This window comes from Podarcis tiliguerta (assembly GCF_965153285.1).
Source record: "Podarcis tiliguerta genome assembly, chromosome: Z".
Taxonomy (NCBI): domain Eukaryota; kingdom Metazoa; phylum Chordata; class Lepidosauria; order Squamata; family Lacertidae; genus Podarcis; species Podarcis tiliguerta.
Window position 1 is genome coordinate 31,832,637 of NC_139553.1, and position 21,804 is coordinate 31,854,440.

The 21,804-nt window shown below is 47.2% G+C and overlaps 1 protein-coding gene across 4 annotated transcripts in view; it reads right to left on the reverse strand.

Annotated features, from left to right (window-relative positions):
- NHSL2 (NHS like 2) overlaps window positions 1-21,804 on the reverse strand; it is a 119,422-nt gene that overhangs the window by 64,760 nt on the left and 32,858 nt on the right. Inside the window, exon 1 of one of the 4 annotated variants that reach the window (XM_083424205.1) lies at window positions 1,138-1,560. The exons of the other annotated variants lie outside the window; for them this stretch is intronic. Coding sequence (XP_083280331.1) covers window positions 1,138-1,258 — 121 coding nt within the window. The 5' untranslated portion in view covers window positions 1,259-1,560. Of the gene's footprint in view, window positions 1-1,137; window positions 1,561-21,804 lie in introns of those variants that run through there. 4 annotated transcript variants of the gene reach the window in all.

Sequence of the window (21,804 nt, forward strand, 5' to 3'; positions counted from 1 at the left end):
TAAATATGTGAAGAGGAAAAGGGAAATAGGGGTGGGGGGTGGGGAAAGAACCTGACACATGTCTTCCCAACACCTGAAGAACCTATGCCAGTCTAATCACAAACACAACATGATTAAAACAGAAGAGAGAGAGATCTTCTGAACACACCTTTTCTGACCTGCATGGACACAAACCCTTTGGATGTTTTCTCTGCTAGCCTTTTAAGATACAATAAAGGCACTCTGCAGCACTGCGTTCATATAGAATCACAGAACTATAGAACTGGAAGGGACACCAAGGGTCATCTAGTCCAACCCCCTTCAATGCAGGAATCTTTTGCCCAACGTGGGGCTCGAACTCACGACGCATGCTCTACCGACTGAGCTTCCTAGTAAGCAAGCTTAGAATTGCAGCCTGGAGCATCTCACCTGCCACCTGAGATTCAGACAGCTGCTTGGGTGAGAAAGGAAATCAGAGTGTCTGAAGGGTCTTTAAAGGTCATAAAGCCCAACCCACTCTGCCGGTGCAAGAAATTTTGCAACCCTGACAGGTAGCCTTCTTGGGGAAAATCTCCTGCAAGAGGAGGATGGTGATTTTTTTCTTTAGCATCTTGGCACTTCAGATTTCCCTCTTTCACAAGCACACACAGGTGCAACTATCTAATTTTAGGCTTTCGGCTTTATTTCCTTATTTTAAAAAAATCAGCCCTTTTTTTAGAGAGAGAGGAAGAGAGTAATGTGGATTATTACTTCACTTACTTCAGTGGCTAAGCCAGCTCTGCTACATTTGGGAGCCCTCCTGGCTCATTCAGCTGAGTGGAACCCTGACCCTCCCTCCCCAAAAGTCTGCCTGCCCCATCCTTGATGGCACCACACGTGCACAAGCTCAACGTGTTTCGAAAACCGAGCCCGTGCTGCCCAAGTGCACGTGTGAACCCCCTCCCGCTTCCCAGGAGCTCCTTGTCCTGTGAAGGGCTGTAGCTCCGGCCTCAAAACGCTCCCTGTGGCGCTGAGCTGTTACGGGGAGAGCAAGTTACTGGCGGTGGCCGGGTGGGGTGGCTCTGAAGCCATCCATCTATCCATCCATCTGCAAAGGTTCCAGGAAGAAGCAAAAACCTGATAGGCTGAAATCATCCGTAATCTCTGTCTCAACCCTACCTGTTGCCGGTTGCGCGACGGCGGTGGGGGCAGAGGATGAGGAAGGGGAGACGGCAGCGGTGCGCGGGGGTCGCTTGCTGCGGGGCGCTTTGCCGAGCATCACCGGCGGGGAGTTGCCCATCTCGGTGCGCTGCTGTTGTTGCTGCTGCTGCTGCAGGATTCTCCGGGGCGCAGGAGAGCATCGCTCAGGCTCCGGAGCTCGGCGGGAGGGAGGCTCGAGCACAGCCAGCCGCCGCTCCTGCGCGGCGATTCTGCCCGGGACTGGCGGCGGCTGTTCAGCTCATGCCCTTCTCTGGGTGCTCCGAGTCTCCGCCGCCGCCTTTGCATCAGCTGCAGGCGCCGCAGCAACAGCGTCGCCGCCACCACCTGCCCCCGCCCGCGGGCGGGCTGTGAAAGAAAGGAGGGGGGGAAGAACCACAAAAAAGGAAAGGGGGGGGAGAGAATAAAATATTCTCCCAAGCCTCCTCCCTCCAGATCTTTTCGCAAGCCTGACAGTCTGACAGGAGACTAGGCACCCGCACACCCACGCGTGTGCAAAAAGCCACGCGCACCCTCAGTGGGAGAGGGGACCACCCGGTGGCCAAGCAGCGGCGGGGTCGCCTTCGGAAACTGTTCTCTGCAGCAGGCAATGCTCAGTATCCAAGGGCCTTGGAAAATCATCAGTCATTGAGAGGAGGGCTCCCCAGAGCATGTGCAGAGAGTCCCTAGCCATCTCTCCCATGGAGACTCCATTCGGACCGGGAGGCACTTCTGTGAGCAAAGGCGGGGGAGGGGGGGTGGAGAAGAGAGGCTCAACTTGCATGTTGCTGGTGATAAATAGCACACTTCTCTAATGTGTCAGCCTGTATTAGCTGGGAGGCAAGGGTGCCCTGCAAAATGTACACGTGGCAGGTCAGTGAACACAATACACAGGGTGTCAGATCGTGTTGGGTCTCTCTAACATTAAGCAACACACAGAAAATGCTCTATTTGTTCGGAAGAAACTCTTGACATTTTGGGAAGCTGTGAGGCAGGGGAGGGGGATAGAGAGGGTACAGTCTGTGGGTATCTTGTCTGAAATGTGCACACAGCAAATGTCCACAGAAAGAGATGAATAACCATATGCACTTGTGTGCCTCTAAATTGCCACAGATGCACACAAGCAATATGTGCTGCTAGAAACCTTCAGGCAGAAACCTTGTACACAAATGCAACCCCTCACCCCACAAGAACAAACCAGAGCATGCATGTGAACTGCCTTGGACTGCAGCCATGGAGAAACCACTGCCAAGACTTTGAACCTATTTCTATCACCCTCCTCTTACCAAACCTGCCCTTTTATCTGACATGTTGCCTGATCAAAGAGATCTTAGCCAATTAAACTGTATGAGTTTTAGCTGGTCAGCTGAGCATCAAAAGAGGCTGCAATCCCAAACAGGACTGGCAAACGTTTCTGAATAAGGATCTATAGGATGGCACAGTGAACCTAAATGAGTTTGTATATGAGTTGTGGGGGGGAGCAATAGTTCTAAAGCACATAACATACTTTGGGTTGTTGTTTTTCAAATCAGAGGTTGGGAACCTGCAGCCCTCCAGATGTTGCTAGACTACATTTGCAGTTGAACAACATCTGGAGGGCTACTGTTTTCATTAGGGTTCTGCTTGTTTTCAATGTACGGGGATTGTCATCTGCAAGCATCCTCTTTGCAGAGGCATTTTGCCACCATCACCTTCTCTCTCACACACAGAGGATGGAGCACTGCTTCTACAACAGTACTTGCCATCTGCAGTTTATGTAAGTACTTCTATTAATAATAAGGATAATGTTTTGAAATTAAAAGTGCCAGTTACTCAAGGTAGCTTTTTAGTCGATCAAAATGCTGCAGCACAGCTCACATGTCTCTAGAGCAGCTAAGGAGGGGCAGCTGGATCAGGCCAGGGGCCCTTCTAGTCCAGCATCCTGTTCTCACAGTGGCCAACCAGATGAGGGTAATTAGCTACGAAACCCCAACATTTTGAATCCCCTCCAAACCTGGGCCAAAAGTTTGCAGTCGTTTTGCAGAATTTTGCAGCGAAAACCCCAAGTTTTGCAGCCCCCCGTAAACTGAGCAATTGATACATCAAACAGGGCCAACCAGATGCCTGTGGGAAGCCTAAAAGCAGGACTCATGTGCAGTAGCTTTCTACCCATTAGTGATTCCCAGCAACTGGCTTTCAGAAGCATTCTGCCTCTGACTGTGGAAGAAGAATATATCCATCAGGATTAGTAGCCATTGATAACATTATCCTACACAAATTTGTCTAATCCTTTCTTAAAGCTATCCTTGCTAGTGGCCATCACTGCCTCTTGTGGGAGCAAATTCCAGTGTTTAGTAATGTGATGTGCGAATAACTGTTATCAAGCAGGAGACCTGCCGGGTTGGGGGGGGGCATGTGGAGATTAGAAATAAGACTACAAAGGTTTATTTTTTAAAATAAAAATAAAAGACTCTGCTGGCTCAGTCAAAGCTTGGAACAAATGTTCAGAACCCTTTTTGGATTCTGTGCTTAGTCCCTAAAACACAAGGCAACATGGGCAGATTGGGAAGGGAGGAGCGGCTGCGAGCTGTGAGGCATATCCTGCTTGCTCCGAAGCCTTCTCTAAATCTGTGCTACTGATGCAGCTCAGGGATGATGCTGATGGCACTCTGCTCAGCGAGGCTGCAAGTGCCCAGAAGCTTGTGGTCCAAGGTCACACATCTCCTAGTTCCTCCACAAACTCCACCAATTAGCAAGTAACAGTGCAATCCCATACATGGCATGTCTAATCAGAAGTGTCACTGAGTTCAGGGGGCTCAGTTCCTAGGTAAGTAACCATGCAACTGCAGCCTGGATGTGCTTCACAGGCCCAGTGAGAAGATGAAGTGGTGCCACTCCACCTAACACACTGAGAAAAAGAACATTAAAAAACAAGAAGCTACCACTATATTACGCCAGAGTGGGAAAGCAACTTCTGACTGGAGGCCTTAGATCAGGGGTCCCCAAACTAAGGCCTGTGGGCCTGATAAGGCCCGAGGGACTCGTTTATCCGGCCCGTGGCGACCCCCGCCACCCGCTGCCATCGCCCACTCTTACCGGCACTGCGCTGCGTGGCTGCCCACTTCTGGGTCTGAAGAACACTGGAAATAGCTATTGCACATGCGTGTTATTTGCGCATGCGCAAGCGTTATTTCCAGTGCACATCTGGGTCGGAGGAAGCCCGTGCACATGCTCACAAGCTATTTCCGGTGGTCCTCCGACCCGAAAGTGCGCCGGAAATAGCGTGTGCGCACGCATATGGGCACATGATCCGCCGCCCTCCGGACTGCGATCGGCGTTGGAGACACCGGCCCGAGATGCGGTAAGTTTGCTGACCCCTGCCTTAGACAGAGGTCCTCTCACTCCTCCCCAAGATAGCTGCACTACTGGTTTGGGTATGTTGGGATCTCTCAAATGAGCAGAGATTTAAGGCTGAATCTCTGCCAGCTCCCTGTTTCCCTGTAGGAACCCATTTATATTGGGCATGAACTAGGGCTGCCACCTTTGTTCTGGCAAGATACAGGGCAGGGCAGGGCAGTTGGGGGGGGGGGATTTCTTTTCCATCCGGTGCTGAAGTGTCTTCAAAGCAATCCATTACAATTTATTGCAGGCTAACTGGGTGGCCCCTCTGGAATTTGTCACACAGGCACATGTAAACACACGAATTTGTAAATCTGTCTGTGCTTGGCTACTCAGAGATACATGACCTTTCACACACCTTTTCAAACACATGCATTTGGTGAGGATCCCTAAGTTGGCAGAGAGAGAGAGAGAGAGAATACCTGAAATACAGGACAAAACACTATCAATACAGGAGTTGGCATTTTACACTGAAACACAGGGCAATCCTATATTTGGATTTGATATCCCGCTTTATCACTACCCGAAGGAGTCTCAAAGCGGCTAACAATCTCCTTTCCCTTCCTCCCCCACAACAAACACTCTGTGAGGTGAGTGAGGCTGAGAGACTTCAGAGAAGTGTGACTGGCCCAAGGTCACCCAGCAACTGCATGTGGAGGAGCGGGGAATCAAACCCGGTTCACCAGATTACGAGTCCACTGCTCTTAACCACTACACCACATTGGCAACCCTAGCGTGAACATATGAAGCCATGCTATTGGTCCATCTAGGATCAGGTTGAAGCTTCTATTGGGAATGAGGTGTCTCCCAGCCCTATTAGATCCTTTTATCTGGAGATAAGAACTGGCAAGGAGGTAGGCACTGTAAGGCAGCTAAGGCCCACAGACCAGAACCCCTCCCCCCAAAAAAAACTCTGGCTCTGTTTCACCTTCTCCTCCCTTGTGGTTATTGCCTGTCCACCTGTTGTTTATCAAAATACACAGTGACATGAATGAGGAGATGGAGCCATAGTGACCCTATTTGCCTTTTCCTCAGGTCATAACTATGGACCAGAGAGAGGGCAGCAGTGACAGCAGCAAAGAAGCTGGCACATTTGGGGACCTGCAAAGGGCATCTTGCCCAGCCCCTCCCTCAAAAACACCACTGGGGCTGAACCCTGGAAACCAGGCTACAGGCCATTTCAGCTTATGCCTGCATCCAACCTCCCCATGTTCATAAGCAGCTACCTTATACTGAGTCCATCCAGCTCAATAATGTCTACTCTGATTGGCAGTAACATTATAGGATCCTGAGCAGGTGTTTTGCTCTACAGTACTGACATCCTTTAAACTGGGGAAGCCAGGGACTGAAACTGGAACCTTTTGCAGGTGAAGCAGTTGCTCCAGCCACAGAACCAGCGGTGGGAACAAAAGGGACTTCTGCTGGACATAACATAATGATGGCTGACTGGGAACAGTTATGGACCACTGGTATGAAATTTACGGAATGTAATGCCTTAAGAGAGAATATTATGAAAATGATATACAGGTGGTACATGACACCAGTCAAGCTAGCAAAAATCTATCACTTGCCCTATAACAAATGTTGGAAATGTAAAGAAACTGAAGGTACATTCTTTCACCTTTGGTGGACGTGCCCAAGGATTAAGACCTTCTGGGAAATGATCTATAATGAAATGAAAAAGGTATTTAAATATACCTTCCTTAAGAAACCAGAAGCCTTTCTCCTGGGCATGGTTGGCCAATTGGTGCCAAAGAAGGATAGAACTTTCTTTATGTATGCCACAACAGCAGCAAGAATACTTATCGCGCAGTATTGGAAGACACAAGAACTACCCACTCTGGAAGAATGGCAGATGATGGCAAAAATGACCGGCAGAATCAGAGACCAGGGAGAAGAGACGGTGGAAGAAGATTGGAAGAAATTTAAAGATTATCTACAAAAATATTATAAGATTAATGAATGTTAGAATGACATCGGATGGAGGCTAAAAGGTTATTAGCAATAATGCGGTGAAGGAGTATGGAAAATTTGAAGGTTAAAAGATGTGAAATTAAAGACTTAATATATTAAGATGTTAAGATAAAGGTTAAGATACATTAAGATATTAAGACAAAGATTAAGATAAGATAGAGGGAAGGGATTTGCTGATTAAATATTTGAACTGGAATACAGTTAGGGGAGGTGTGGGGAAGTCTGGGAAATAAGCAAATGCAAGGAATATTATGAAAATGGAATTGTTTTTATTTGTTTTTGTTTTTCTTTTTGTATTTTTGTATTTTTTTGTTCTTTTTTTCCTATGTAAAAATCTTAATAAAAATATTTATAAAAAAAAAACAAAACAAAAGGGACTTCTGCAAGAAAACTGGGGGCAACTATTTATGGTAGGTTTCCTGTTCAGAGTGGTTCCTCTTCCAAGGGAACTCTTGGAATGGTTGCTGTGTGAGGGGAACACGGTCTCTGAACAACTCTTAGCACCCTTGGCAAGCTATGTTCCCCAGGATTCTTCGGGGGATGCCATGACTGTTTAAAATAATAATAATAATAATAATAATAATAATAATAATAATAATAATAATAATACCCTGCCCATCTGGCTGGGCCTCACCAGCCACTCTGGGTGGCTTCCAACTTAATATTAAAAAACAATACAGCATCAGACATTAAAAACTTCCCTAAACAGGGCCACCTTCCATTGTCTTTTAAAAGTGAAATAGTTGTTTATTGCCTTGACATCTGCTGGGAGGACATTCTTAAAGTGGTACGATACTGCTTAAAATGTGTAGCAGTGATGCAAGATGCTGTATCAGTGACTGCTGGACATTCCCTCTGGGCCAGAAGCGGATTATTTACTTATAAATAATTTCTGGAACACTCTTCATTTAAAAATTGAAACACCCCGAGGCATTTTACAAGAGGAGACAGCAACGAGCTGAATCAAAATGTCAGTCGTGCACACAGTGTGTATGTAACAGACCATTGCTTGGTGGCAAGAGTGCATGGTTTTGCATGTAGAAGGTTCTAGCCTCAAATCTCAGCAGCTCCTGTTGAAAGGACCAGATGAAGACCTGTGCTTGAGACCCCTGAAAACTGCTGCAAGTCAACCAATGATACTGGGCTGGACAGACAAATAATTGTGACCTCCTATAAAACAACTTATTCTGTTCAAGGGTGGGAGGGTGCTTTCAGGACCCCGAGAGTCGAACTGCAGGGAGGAGTTTACAGAATGAGAAGGAAACAAAGAGTCCTAGAAAACCCACCTGCATTCATTTAGCCTCGCTTTATAAACCACTGTTAGTTCCCCATTTTGCCATTCACTAAAATCCATCAAATTCTCTCTTGGATTTATGAAATTGGGATGTGGAGGGTGGAGAGAGAGAGAGACTGCCTGTATGTGGGAGGCAGAGAGTAGACTCCAGCACATACTGGCTGTTAAAGAACAGAAAGATAAGGACAGAAAAGGGTCCTTTGACAGGAAGGCTTGGAGATGCCTAACCTGAAATTTTGATGCCAGTTATTTCTGAAAAGCCGAAGTCTATATGGGAAAAAAACACCCCAAAGCTATTTTGTGCCTCACTTACAGAAGCCAATTCCCCACTATCATCTGTGCTAAGAAGACAGAGTACCATAAAGCACTGGAAAGTTGCTATGGAAACAGAGGCAAATTGGATCAGTACTCAGCATCCCTTGGCAGAAAAGCTCCTTCATTGACTGCTGAGGGAGCCCATTTCCATGGGCATGTGTATGGAAACCCAACCACCTGCCCAGGCAGCAGTGCCAGCAGCACAAGCCCTCAAGGTGACACTCGCCACCCCAATGAGAACAGCAGCCAAAAATCTGCAAGCCAAGCCCACCAAGAGGCGCACAACTGCTGCAGAACTTCGCTGCCTTCGAGCTCCCATAATGCCCATGCAACTGAGATGTGTGAAAGTCAAGTAACATCCACAAAGAGCAAAAGATAACACCCTAGTCCTGTGTTTGGAAGAAGAAAAAAATATCCTGCAGGTCCAGCCTCAGGTCCCTGGAGGCAGAATTCTGTTGGGTTCTCCTGACCTCACAGACAAGGCTTAAAGTTGCCATGTTTGCTCTTGTGCTTCTGATCTGGCTGTGTGCACACTGGCACATGGCTGGCAGAAATTAAACTGGTGCTGCTTGATGGGGAAGACGTCTCCTGTAGAATTTCTGCCTGTCTGGCAGCTGTTAATGGGGAAAGGCTATAAGCTTTATGGGCATAAACTTTGCCTGCCAAACATGCCAGTTCAGTCCTTGGTCATTTCTGGGTCAGGCTAGGAAAGACAGACAGACAGACACACACACACACACACACACCAATCTTAAATTCTGAGGAGCCACTTGTGGAATGCTCTCCTCAGGGAGGTTAACCTGGTACCTTCCTTACATACCTTTAGGCACCAGGCAAAAATGTTCCTTTTCATCCGGGCCTTTGGCTAATTAATATTCCACGGCATTTAAAATGTGCAGGGCCTTTTCAAAGTTGACTCCCATATATATTTATGGAACCTGCCCACCCAATGGTGGTATGTCTGGGCCTGGCTCCTTGATTGATTGCTTAAAAACTTTTTTGATTTCAGTCTACCTCTGGTTGAAATGAAGGGCTAATTTTGCAAACTGTTGTTGATCCCTGTTCTTAAATCTACAATTCTGCTACTGGTATGAGTTAAGAATTTTTATAATGGCTTTTCTTTTGGTTTTAAACTTTTTAGATACAGTCGTACCTTGGTTGGTTGAATGTCCTGGAACTCGGATGTTTTGGCTCGCGAATGCTGCAAACCCGGAAGTGAGTGTTCTGGTTTGCGAACATTCTTTTGGAACCTAAACATCCGACAGAGCTTCTGTGGCTTCTGATTGGCTGCAGGAGCTCCTGCAGCCAATCAGAAGTCATGATTTGGTTTTTGAAAGTTTTGGAAGTCGAAAGGACTTCCGGAACGGATTCCGTTCGACTTCCGTGGTACGACTGTATTGACTTTTCAATATTTTTATGATACTGCCTTGGGGGAGGGGACCCTTTTGAAAGACAGCATATAAATCCTTAAAACACACACACACAAGTCCACACTTCCTCCCCAATCCCATCCTATATCCTCCGTTCAACACTTCCTTAGGACAGCACTTGGGGACATGTTTACCATTAGTCCAAATAGGGGTTTATTTGTTGAGGCAGAGGAGTCAAAGAGAAGGAAGGAGGAGGACTGGAAACAGATGGCTTTGGAGACATAGAAGAGGGGGGGAATGGGAAGGGGGCAGAGAGAGAAGCACCATATTTTACAACTTGAACTTATTAACACCTTCCTTGCCTGTTTAATGTACACTTTTGCATGCATAGGATAGGTCTGATTAGCTCAAATGTCAAAATGTGCTTTCCACAGACCAATGTTTTCAGAAAAGGGCAAAGGCTTGTCCTCACCCACCCACCAATAATATGGGGGGCGGGAATCACATTCTTCCATGTACAGTCAGACTTCCACATGACCTTTTTTTTGGGGGGGGGGGAACCGGGATGTTTTGCTAATTTGAAATATAAGCCGTAGCCAGAGTCTCCAGCTTGCTTAGGATCTTTAGATGGGAACATAGGAAGTTGGCTTATACTGCGTCAGACCCTTGGTCCATTTAGCTCAGTACTGTATACACTGATGTTCATTCCCAGCTTTATCTGGAGGTGCTGCACATTGAACATAGCACCTTCTGAATGCGTACTACTAAACTATGGCCTTTTATTCTGAGTTCTCACAGCATGCAAACCTTGCTTAGAAGGCAGGCCACACGCCATGGCACAGATGATTGACAGCAGCATCTTCACTGCGGGGACCTGTCTCATCTACAGCTAAAATTTGCCATTTTAGCTAAGTGTTACCTGCGGCTGGTAAGAGCTCTTTCACTATTTTTCACCAAAAGCAGCACCTTCACAAGCATTAGTGCCTGCAAAGATTGCTCCGTCCCTTTTTGGGGGGAAGAGGAAAGGTCAGCTTTCTGTGCCTTAAAGAACCAAGCAGATGTTCTAACAGGCACAGTTTTCCACGAAAGCAGGAAATGCTGCTCCCACTGGATATTTGTATGGCATGCAAAGGAACCCATCAAGAAAAATAAAAAGTTAGCTGCACCCATTTTTCTTCTTGAGGAAATAATCCAGCAAGAGTGCCACCCTTCACTCAGAACACATTAGCATTAGAATCCCCCACTCAATGCATTTTCAAGATCACTTGAAAACCAGATGAGCTAATCTGCCTTAAACACCCCTTTGCAAATGCAAACACAGGGTGTGTGAAGCTCAGCAAAGAGTGGGTTTTAACCCTTTCTTTTGCAGTGCACTTTCCTATGTACGCCTTGCTCAGGATTATTAGGATTTTTATTTATTTGATTTATTGCCCATCCTTCACCATAAGGCCCCAGGAAAAGATCGCGGCAATTCAAAAATGCAATACAGTGGTACCTCAGGTTACATACGCTTCAGGTTACATATGTTTCAGGTTACAGACTCCGCTAACCCAGAAATAGTGCTTCAGGTTAAGAACTTTGCTTCAGGATGAGAACAAAAAACGTGCTCTGGTGGTGCTGCGGCAGCAGGAGGCTCCATTAGCTAAAGTGGTGCTTCAGGTTAAGAACAGTTTCAGGTTAAGAACGGACCTCCGGAACTAATTAAGTACGTAACCAGAGGTACCACTGTATAGGCTCTTCAACTGGTCTGAGGCTAGCATTAAGGACATGGAGCCTGTTATCACAGCAAAGTGTGAGGCTCTTGTGACCTACAAGCATGCACCCTGCAAGAAGATGCCTGCTGCACTAAGAAAGGCAAGGTGTGATGCCCAGCGCATTACCAGATGATGTGCTAAAGGCTTCTGGTTGCAGCTGTGTCAGAAAATTCAACTCTTTGCTGACAGCGGCAAAGGCATGAAGACAGCCGTTGGACCAAAAGTCAGGAAAACTGCACCGCTGAAAACCTTGTCTAGTGAGATCATCGCAGACCGCAGAAAGCAAATGAGCCAATGGGCAGAGCACTATCAAGAACTGTACTATCAGGAAAATATGGTCTCCAGCACAGGAACTGACAGCATCCAGACTCTGCCTGTCTTGGAAGAGTTGGGTTTTCCTCTTTCCCTCAACAAGCCTAAGAACAACATCAACTCTCAGACACGTGGTAAAGGCCCCAAGACAGGATGGAATCCCAACACAAGTGTTGAAAGCCAGCCTCAATTCCTCCCTCAAGGTGCACCTCCACAAAATGTTGGGAAAATGGATCCACAAAACATGCGTGTAAGAACAAAGATGACCACCATGACTGTAACAACTACCATGGATTCTCCCTGCTGAGTACTGTGGGGAAGGCCTTTGACCTTGTCAGCTGATAAGGACTCTTCACAATCCTCAACGATTTAGGATGCCCACCTAAGAGACAAGAAATGCTGTGGTGCACCTATAGCAGTAAAACCAGATGCCTTCATCTGCCCTAGCTGCAACAAAACATGTCTCTCCCATATTGTCGCAGCAGGCCCTGTGGCTCTCCAACTGTCTGACTTTACCCCAAAAAGGCGCAATCTTCCACTGTCTCCTGAGGCTGACATGCCAATGATAAATTGTCAAAGACCATAGTAAAGAGGTGCGTCTTCAACATAGGATGGGAACTATATAATTAAACTGCTGTGTTCTCACAAGGTGGGATCTATAACTTTCAAATCGCTTTGTGGAGTTTCTTTTCAACCGTTTATCACAGCACTTGGAAGTGATAATAGCAGCATTAAGCAATCTTGCTAAGTAATCAGCACGAGTCCAACTGTTTCCTTTCCATAAACATTAGAAGGGAATATACCTTTCTGTCCGGATTTAACTAACCTGCAACTGGCTGAGTGCATTTGAGGGGAAGTTATCTGGATTCTGTGGTATTGTGAACACCCCTCCCTCCTCTATTATTATTATTATCCCATCATTTGACTTTAAATTTATGAAAGCCGCCTTCAACACTTTTTGTAAAAAGTGATATAAATTTACGTAATAATAACTACATTTTTAAAAATTGCATGCAGTGGTTCTTTATCCCAGGGGGCACATGGCTGCAAATAAGGATAGCATCCAGCCGCAGAAGGTGTTTTCTGCTCCACCCGCTGCTCCACTGTCCCAACATTGTGTACGGTAGCAAAAAGGAAACTTCTTAGGAAAAGAAGCTTCTGAATTATAACGGAAGTCATAGGAAGCTACCCCTTATTGAATGGACCCTTGTTTTCCAAGGAAAAGTGACTCTCCAGAGTTTGAGACGGGAAATTTTTCCTAGCTCCACCTGGAGATGCCAGGGATTGAACCTGGGACCCTGGCACTGAGCTACCCCCCACCTGGGTGTCTTTCTCACAGTAGGAGGAGGGTGTACGCACACCAGGCTGCATGCAACCATATAAACCCCTGGTGGAGCAGGTTGGCAGACTGGGGTTGGGTGGATGACAAGTTGAGAAACACGGGCGGGGTGTGTGTTTGATTTTAAATAAAAGTTTTGAGGAAACACTGCTATAGTAACCGAGGGTACAAATGTCATATAAGATGGGGAGTGGGGACAAAAAAACACTGGCCAACCCTTTTCCTTCATTATTCCTTCCTTACAGGTCACTCTCTCCAGGACCACCCAATTCTCTTCCTAGCAAACAAGGAAAATAAAATTGATGGGAGCCCAGGGCTCACCTGTGAAAATGGATTCATTAGGGCTGTTGCTCTGGTTTTAATGCTAAAATATTTGAAGTTATGATAAAAAAAAGAGATTTGTCTCTAAGCATATGCAGAGTGTACTCTCCCTCTTTTTTTTTTTTTTTTTACTCAGTCATTCACGCAAACAAACCTAGCCCCTGCCTGCCTGAAGATTTGGGAGGCACCACGCAGTTGTCACACTTTTCTGGAAGCAATTCACGGGCTCCCATGCAATCCTTTCCAGAAGGGCATATGGCCACGTCTTGTTAGCACCACCCTTCCTTCCCTCCCTCCGGCGCTCCCATGCCGCTCGTGCCACAGTGCCCTGCAACTGCCCACATGGGGAGTTCCGGCTGCTGCGCTCCCCTACAGCCAGCGGCATCACAGCCCAAAAACATAGCACGAAACGGAATGACGGGGGGACGACCCAAAACACTGAATGCAGGCAGTTTTACATACTTGGCTGTAGCTGCTGCTGCTGCTGTCGCTCTGGGAAGCCTCAGATGAGCATAGCCCAAAGCGGGGTGGAACTGCTGTCCATCTCCCAAATGAGTCACAAGCCCCCGCTGGAACCTGGGCAGTTCCCAGGCCCTCTGCCCACCCGGAGCAGGCTACTCCCCACCTCACAGCCTGGGCTTGGGAGGGGGGCTGCAGCAGCTCACCCCTTTTTCACTGCCTTCCCTAACTCAAGCCAGATTTGCTTCAGGCAAAGCAGTCTCCTGCAGTTGTTTCTCCCGACCAGGCCCTTCTTAAAGGCACAGGCCCTAAATTTGCTGGGCAGTGGGATTCTCCCGTCATGCTTCCAGCACCCATGTAGCTCTGGAAAAGAAAGGTTCAGGGCGTGACAGTTGAACATGAGCACAGGGCAAGTCCCTGGAGAAGAGGTGTGAGGCCTGTGGCCTCTTCAGAAGTTGCTGGACTACTACCACATCCAGCACGCACACACACCCTGGCCAATTGAGCTATCCTGGTTGGTCTTGGAAGCCCACCACATCTGGAGGGCAACACATTCCCCAGCCCTGCCCTGCCCTGCACAGGCCAAGAGGATCACTTTCCTTAGGTCTCACCAGCACTGAATAAAGTTATTGACATCTGTCTCGAGAGACAATGGAGTGCACCTCCAGGGGTGAAGTCAGACTGCGGCATCTGTAGGACCAAATTGTCTTTCGGGGCCCAAGCCTGGGCAGTGTGCATGGAGGTCCTGGGCTGCCCAGGCGGCAAGCAAGACCCTCTCTTGGCCTCTCTAGTGTGGGCCAAAGGAAAGCAGAGCAATAGGTTTGGTACCACCTTGGCTGCAGGAGTTGCCGGAAGGAGGTGTACAAGGCACCATTGAACCATTTTAGAGACTCTACGTTTGATTTGTGAGGTAAACAACTTCAAAAACAACACACTAGCCCTTCCTATGTGTGTGTTTTTGACAGGCAGGAACAAAACATGTTGTCATGGCATGGAGATAGAATGATCTGTGTTCCTCCTCCTCCACCACCTGTTCTTCTTAAGCTACCCATTCTTCATCCTGAGGCCCAGGGAAGGTTACAACAATTAAAATGCAATATTAAAAAACCAGTTTAAAGCAACTTACAACAATAGAAATAAGGTGGGTCAGTGTGAATATGATGTGCGTTGAGTTACCATTTTGCATTTTTATATTGCAAACCGCCCCATGATCTTCGGATGAATACAATACAAATTTAACAAATAAAATAAGTAAGTAACAAATTGTCAAAAGGCAGGGTGAAGAGCGGTGTCTTCAGCATTTGCCAGAAGCTGTACAATGAAGGACGCATCTGTGTGGAGAGGGAATTCTACAACATAGGGGCTGCCACAAAGAAGGCCCTCTCCTGGGCCAACAACTGCCCTCCCCACAAAAAAAACCCAAGAAAACTTCTGAAGGTTCGGGAATTATTCAGATTATCTTATCTTAGCACTGGAGAGGGTCTGTGAGGAAGGAAGCAGTCTTTCAGGTATTTAGGGATGGAGTCCTTTAGAGCTTTAAATGCCAACATGAGCACCCTGAATTGGGCCCAGAAACAAACTGGCAGCCATTCTGAAACAGGCTATATGCAAGATCTAAATGGAACCCCAGCCAGCTTTGGCAGGGCACAGTGGACATTTCTGCGTGTCATGCTGCCAGAAAAACATGGGGCCAGGTCTGTAAAAAAAAACAATAGAAGAGTTAGCAAGGGCTGTAGAGTGGATTCAAGTGGCACAGGCTTTCTTTAACCACAGAACATTTTGGGGCAGGGGGAGAGACATAAAGGAGATTGGCTATGCCACCCCAGGGACCAGGCATTTACAAAAGTCAGGCAGGCAGACATTAAAAGGAGCTAGAAGAGAGAGGAGGAGGAAGCGCCAGTGAGGGACTGCTCCTCCTCCCCTCCTTTAATAAAACAGGATGAGGTATTTGCTTGGTAATTTGCCCAGCCATGGAATGCCAATTGGGAATGAGTAGTGCAGACAGAAACACCCTTGGATCCTTTTATGCACCCAAGAGGAGGCACAAATTTTATTTCCTTTTATTTATTTAATCTCCTTGAGCACAGAGCCAGGACGATTATGGGATGGTGTTGGCAACATTAGACTTCTAATGTGAGAGAAGACAGGTATTAGGCCTCTCTAACATTGCAAACCTACAAACTTCAGATCCCAGATTTGTGCAGTTTGGTTGTTGTTCAGGGGGCAGGGGAGCACTCTGCACATTCTCAATAGTGCTTTCCCCAATGCTGTTCAACCTTTCAAGGGCAACATGGTAACATCCAGGCAGGTTTTTGTGGACTAGATACCATTCACACATATTTTGCCCATAGCATTCATATGCCATTTTATTTTATTTCGAGATTTATTAGCAGGTGTTTTATTATTTCTTTGAAGTTTAAATGCCATTTTCTTATTTAATTCCAATTCACTGCTTCCATAGGGGGGGATAGTAGGAGAAAAACCCCCACAGAAGTGCAAAATCTAAATTATTTATTTATTTATACCTCGCCTTTTTCCTTGATGGGACTCAAAGCAGTTTAGATTGTGTGTGTGTGTGTGTGCGCACGCACGCACGCACGTGTGCATGCGCACACAAAATATGTGGTGGTACTGTAATTTGATGGAAACGCTGCAAAAAACAACAACCCACCAATCTTGTGTGCATTGGTAGCACAAAGTCCACAGTAAATTGACATGTGGAAGTATCATGTATTGTTGTAAAAAGGTTCCAATCCGGGCAAGCATGTTTTATCTGTTGAGTTCTGGCATGAAGCTCTGGTTCATGGGGCTGGTTCACTCATGTGCATGGCCAATAATGAAGGGCAGGGCAGTCAAGGAATGCCCAAAAACGAAAGCAACAAATATAATGTGATGGGCTCTTCCAGTATACCTGAAGGAGCGTCTCCACCCCCATCGTTCTGCTCGGACACTGAGGTCTAGCACTGAGGGCCTTCTGGTGGTTCCCTCACTGCGAGAAGCCAAGTTACAGGGAACCAGGCAGAGGGCCTTCTCGGTAGTGGCACCCGCCCTGTGGAACGCCCTCCCACCAGATGTCAAAGAGAATAAAAACTACCAGACTTTTAGAAGACATCTGAAGGCAGCCCTCTTTAGGGAAACTTTTAATGTTTAACAGACCATTGTATTTTAATACTTTGTTGGAAGCCGCCCAGAGTGGCTGGGGAAACCCAGCCAGATGGACGGGGTACAAATAATACATTATTATTATTATTATTATTATTATTCGCTGCAGATATTTCAATAGAGACCAGATGGGCTGTCAGGAATGCTGCTGTAGCTGCATCCTGAATTTGCAGAACCTGAGTGTAGTGGAATTGCTAAAAAACGGTGGGATGGCACCTTGTACGCAACTCCTACAGCCAAGCTGGTGCCAAATGGATAATTCTGCTTTCCTTTGGACCACATCAGCAAGGCGGAGGAGGGAGGGGTCTTATCATCTGGACAGTCCAGGACCTCTTTGCACACTGCCCAGCCTTGCACCCCAGGGAGGTCACTTTGTCTTCACTACCCTCTACCCCCACCCCACCCAGCACCCTCCATTGTCTCTTGAGACAGATGATGCCAGTAACAGGCTTGAAAGAAGAATGAATGGAATAATGATGGACAAACAAGGAAGTGGAATGGACCATTGGATGGAGTCAGAGTGACAGGTAAAGAGTGCTGGTTGGAAAACGAGGACTGGAGCAGGAAGAGAGAAAGAGAAGATGAGATGAGAGGGAAAATGCAAATGCATACAAGAGTCAGTCATTTTAAAGTAGGATCTAAAACTACAAATCCCATCAGCCCCCGACTGGCAAAGGTTGTTTTAACATGTCTGTATTTTGTTCAGGGTAGACTCAAAGTTTATTTGAGAAGGAGCTACCGTCAGTAGGTGGCAATAGGTATTTTAAGGGAAGTCTGGACTCAGTGAAGGAACTGAGAGACTGACTGCATGGCCACCCAGGGACACACCTGGCAGGAACCCCAGAAACATCACAGTATATCAGTGGCTGGAAGGGGGGCAATGGAAAGAGAGAGCTATTGCCTTCATGCTCCGCTTGTGGGTTCCCCACAGGCATAGGTTTTTGGGCAAGTTGGATCCAGCTGGACTCCTCTTGCAATCAGACTTCTCTGCACAGATTGCAAGGTTCCAAACTCCTTGGCCTGACTTCTGCATACCGCATCAATAAGATGAAGTCAGACGTGTTAACAATCAGATCATATTCCCAAACACATACTAAAAACATAACGAAACTCCATATTACCATACTGTTAAGTCTGAAAAGCGGATTTAAGTATTTTATTATGAGAAGAGTGTAACTGGGGCACAGCTAACCTCCTGCAAACAAATCAAAACCCAGGTATTATTTATTCATTCGATTTATCACTCACCCAGTAATAGTAGTTCTCTGCATGACGTACACAATAAAACCGATTAAAAATCAGAAGTCTGATTTGCCTCTCCTCTGTTAAGTGGCACACCCCTGCCTTTTGTTAGCTTGTGGAAATGCCTTCAGTTGGGATCTTTGGATCTCAAGAGATCGCAAGAAGCCCATACTAGCTTTGCAGGATCAGACCAAAAGCCTGTTTGGCCTGGCATTCTGTTCCCACAGTGGCTAACCAGTTGCCTATGGAAAGCCCACAAGCAGTGCATACCCCAGGGACACACATATCAGTTCCTCCAGTACTCACCTCTCTTTTAAAAAATCTTTCCGCAAAGGATGGTCTCAGGACTTGGAGTTTCTTTGCTGCGGTCTGTAACCTTCCGCAAAGCTTTTTCCAATGAGGTGGCAGGACCATATGCTGTGCAAAGCAGAAGCGTCACCACCCACCACCCAAATGCTCTGTGACCAGGTTGCCTCTGGAAAAACTCCAGGTGCACAATGCTGACAGAGATGACAGCCAGATAACAGCTCGGCACGTGCAGACAGGCGCGCGCACACACACACGAAACAACTTAAAAAATAATGAGATATTTTAGAACAACGATGAGGAACTAAGGTCTGGATGTTGCCCTACAGGTCTTCACTATCTTCCTCCCCATATGACACCTCACACCGGCCCCATATCCCGGCCAAAAGGTGTTTTAAGAGCTATGGTAATTCTTGTCCTGGCATGGTTAGAAACCTCTGGCTTTTGCATGGCTGGTATGCAAGCCAACTGAATGAAACCCCCTGCAGTGCTGCAACCCGCCTTTTTTGCATTGGCAGAAGATTGCCATGAGGCAATGCGGGCTGATGAAGGTTCCTCTTTCCCTATGTTAAAAGGACTGTAGCTAAGTGGAAGGTACAGTGGTGCCCCGCAAGACGAATGCCTCGCAAGACGGAAAACCCGCAAGACGAAAGGGTTTTCCGTCTGCAGAGGCGCTTCGCAAGACGAATTTCCCTATGGGCTTGCTTCGCAAGACGAAAATTGTCGAAAAAAATCGAATTTTTTTTTGGCTCCAAAACCCCTTATTCTGAATCGCTAAGCTGCTAAAAGCATTTTAGCAGCAAAACCGCTAATCCCCCCCCTAAAAAAGCCGTTTTTAGCCCTTTTTTAGCCAATAGCGCTAATAGCGCTACTCCGTCAATGGGCTTGCTTCGCAAGACGAAAAGACTCCCGGAACGGATTCTTTTCGTCTTGCGAGGCACCACTGTAATGCACTTTGCCTGCAAACAGGCCCCGTGTTCAGTCCCTGGCATCTCCAAGTAAACCTGGGGAAGCATGCTGATTTGCCAGTTTTACTCTACACCAGGGTCAGCAAGGTTTACCTCGCCTGGGCCGGTTCACTCCAGCGGAGATCCCTCCGTGGGCCGGATCGTGCGCGCACCTGCGATTTCCAGCACCTGTGTCTGCGCAGATGCGATTTCCGGCGCCGTGGAAGCGAGTCCCCACACTGCGCTGCGCTGGTTTAGTGCAGTTCGTAGGGACTCGCGGAGCGGGTGGCTCAGTTTGTGGGCCGGTTAAACGACTCCCATGGGCTGCAGGTTGCCGACCCCTACTCTTCACGAATCCCCCCCAAATTACAGCTTCTCCCTTTATAGGTGCGTGCAAAAAGGACACAGACACAATTATCAGCATCTGAAGTAGAAGCCGTTCAGCCTTGCTCAGGCTCTGACCTATCGCGGAGGTATGGGATGCTGCCTGTTGCACTGGCTGCAAAGTTAAGGGATGTTGCCCCGTGGAGTGACCGGCCTGGGTTCTGGGTTCAACTCTTTTGTTTAGTTTTCTATTGCTAATCATGCAAGGACATAGGGAGGGCTGCATAAAGAATGGATGGGGAATCTGTGAACTTTCAGTTGCTGCTGGACCCCAACTGTCATCAGCTTCAGCAAGCATGGCCAATGGCCAGGGAAGAAGGGAACTGTACTTTAACGATATCTGGAAATACACAGGTTTCCTCATGTTACTTGCCTAGCACCCCATTATTGCATTTTTTATTTCCACATGAAAGCTTTTAACAGTTTTCCTGGAACCAAGAATTTACAGTGTCAGTAATGTGCATGGAGGGACGCGGGTGGCGCTGTGGGTAAAAGCCTCAGCGCCTAGGGCTTGCCGATCGAAAGGTCGGCGGTTCAAATCCCCGCGGCGGGGTGCGCTCCCGTTGTTCGGTCCCAGCGCCTGTCAACCTAGTAGTTCGAAAGCACTCCCGGGTGCAAGTAGATAAATAGGGACCGTGTGTGGCTCTGGCTCGCCAGAGCAGCGATGTCACGCTGGCCACGTGACCCGGAAGTGTCTCCGGACAGCGCTGGCCCCTGGCCTCTTGAGTGAGATGGGCGCACAACCCTAGAGTCTGTCAAGACTGGCCCGTACGGGCAGGGGTACCTTTACCTTTATCTTTAATGTGCATGGAAGATGGAAATGAGGGTAGTAAACAACAGTAAGCCACCTTATGCTGAATCATAGAGTGGTAGAGTTGGAAGGGACCCCAAGGGTCATGAAGTCCAACCCCCTGCAATGCAAGGAACTTTTGCCCAATGTTGGCCTCGAACCCACAGCCCTGAGATTAAAAGTCTAATGCTCTACCAACTGATCTACCCCAGTCAAATCAGACCACTGATTTTGTCTAAAGAGACTGGCATGCTTCCGCCTACTGCATGCTTCCACCCATCCATCTAAATGCTTCTAGCTTCATGGGGACACATAGGGAGCTGCCTTACACTGAGTCAGACTACTGGCCTATCTAGCCCAGTACTGTTTACACTGACTGGCAGCAGCTCTCCAGGCAGGGGGCATGCCCAGCTCTACCTGGAGATGTCAGGAACTGACCGTGGGACACCCTGCATGCAGAGCATCAAACTACAGCCACAAAACAAAACTCCACTATCTATGGTCAGGCCCTGGGATGCTACCCTGTTTCAGAAAGTGCACATTTGGTAAATTTGCCTTTGAATTCAAATTGTATCAGATTCACCACCACCACCTCTAGCTGTTGCTCAATCTAGTTTGTCTATCAACCATTCTCCCTTCATCATACAATGAATTTGTGCCTGGGACTCACTCACCTCAAACCTCACTGATTTCTTCTGTCAAATTGTTTTAGCAACAGCTGTTTCGCAAAATCAAAGCAAGCAATTCCACAAGGGAGGATACATGCACAAATAGTAAACACAGGAGTATTTAACAGCAGGACAGCAAGGAACAAAAAAAGCAAAATGAGACCAGACAATAAGTGCTAATCTGGGCATACCTTAGTTTCCTGGTGTGCTCTTTACACACCAGTCATCAGCCGGTTAGGAATACTGCAAATCCTGATCTGCACGCAATAGTGCAAAACCAGGAAAATGAAATATTGTATTGCTTCAAGCTCTTACTCCCTCTCAAGCGTAGCAAAGCTTTTGTAAGTAGTTAAAGCTGCAAACACTGAAAACAGCTGGGCTTCAGTTTCCTTTCTACCCCACTAGATGTTGGTCAGAGAAAGCAGGAAAGACCTCTGTGTATTATCACTTCCTTATCTTCGCATTATGAAATCTACCTTCACCCACCCTGTGTCCTCCAGGCAACAAAGAGTAAATGGGCCCTCCCCACTTACCACATAGGCCAGAGCATCTCTCAATACTCCAAGGCGGAGTCACAAGTCATCTGCTTTAAACTACAGAAACTTTACCGCTTAACTGCATGCAAGAATCTGAA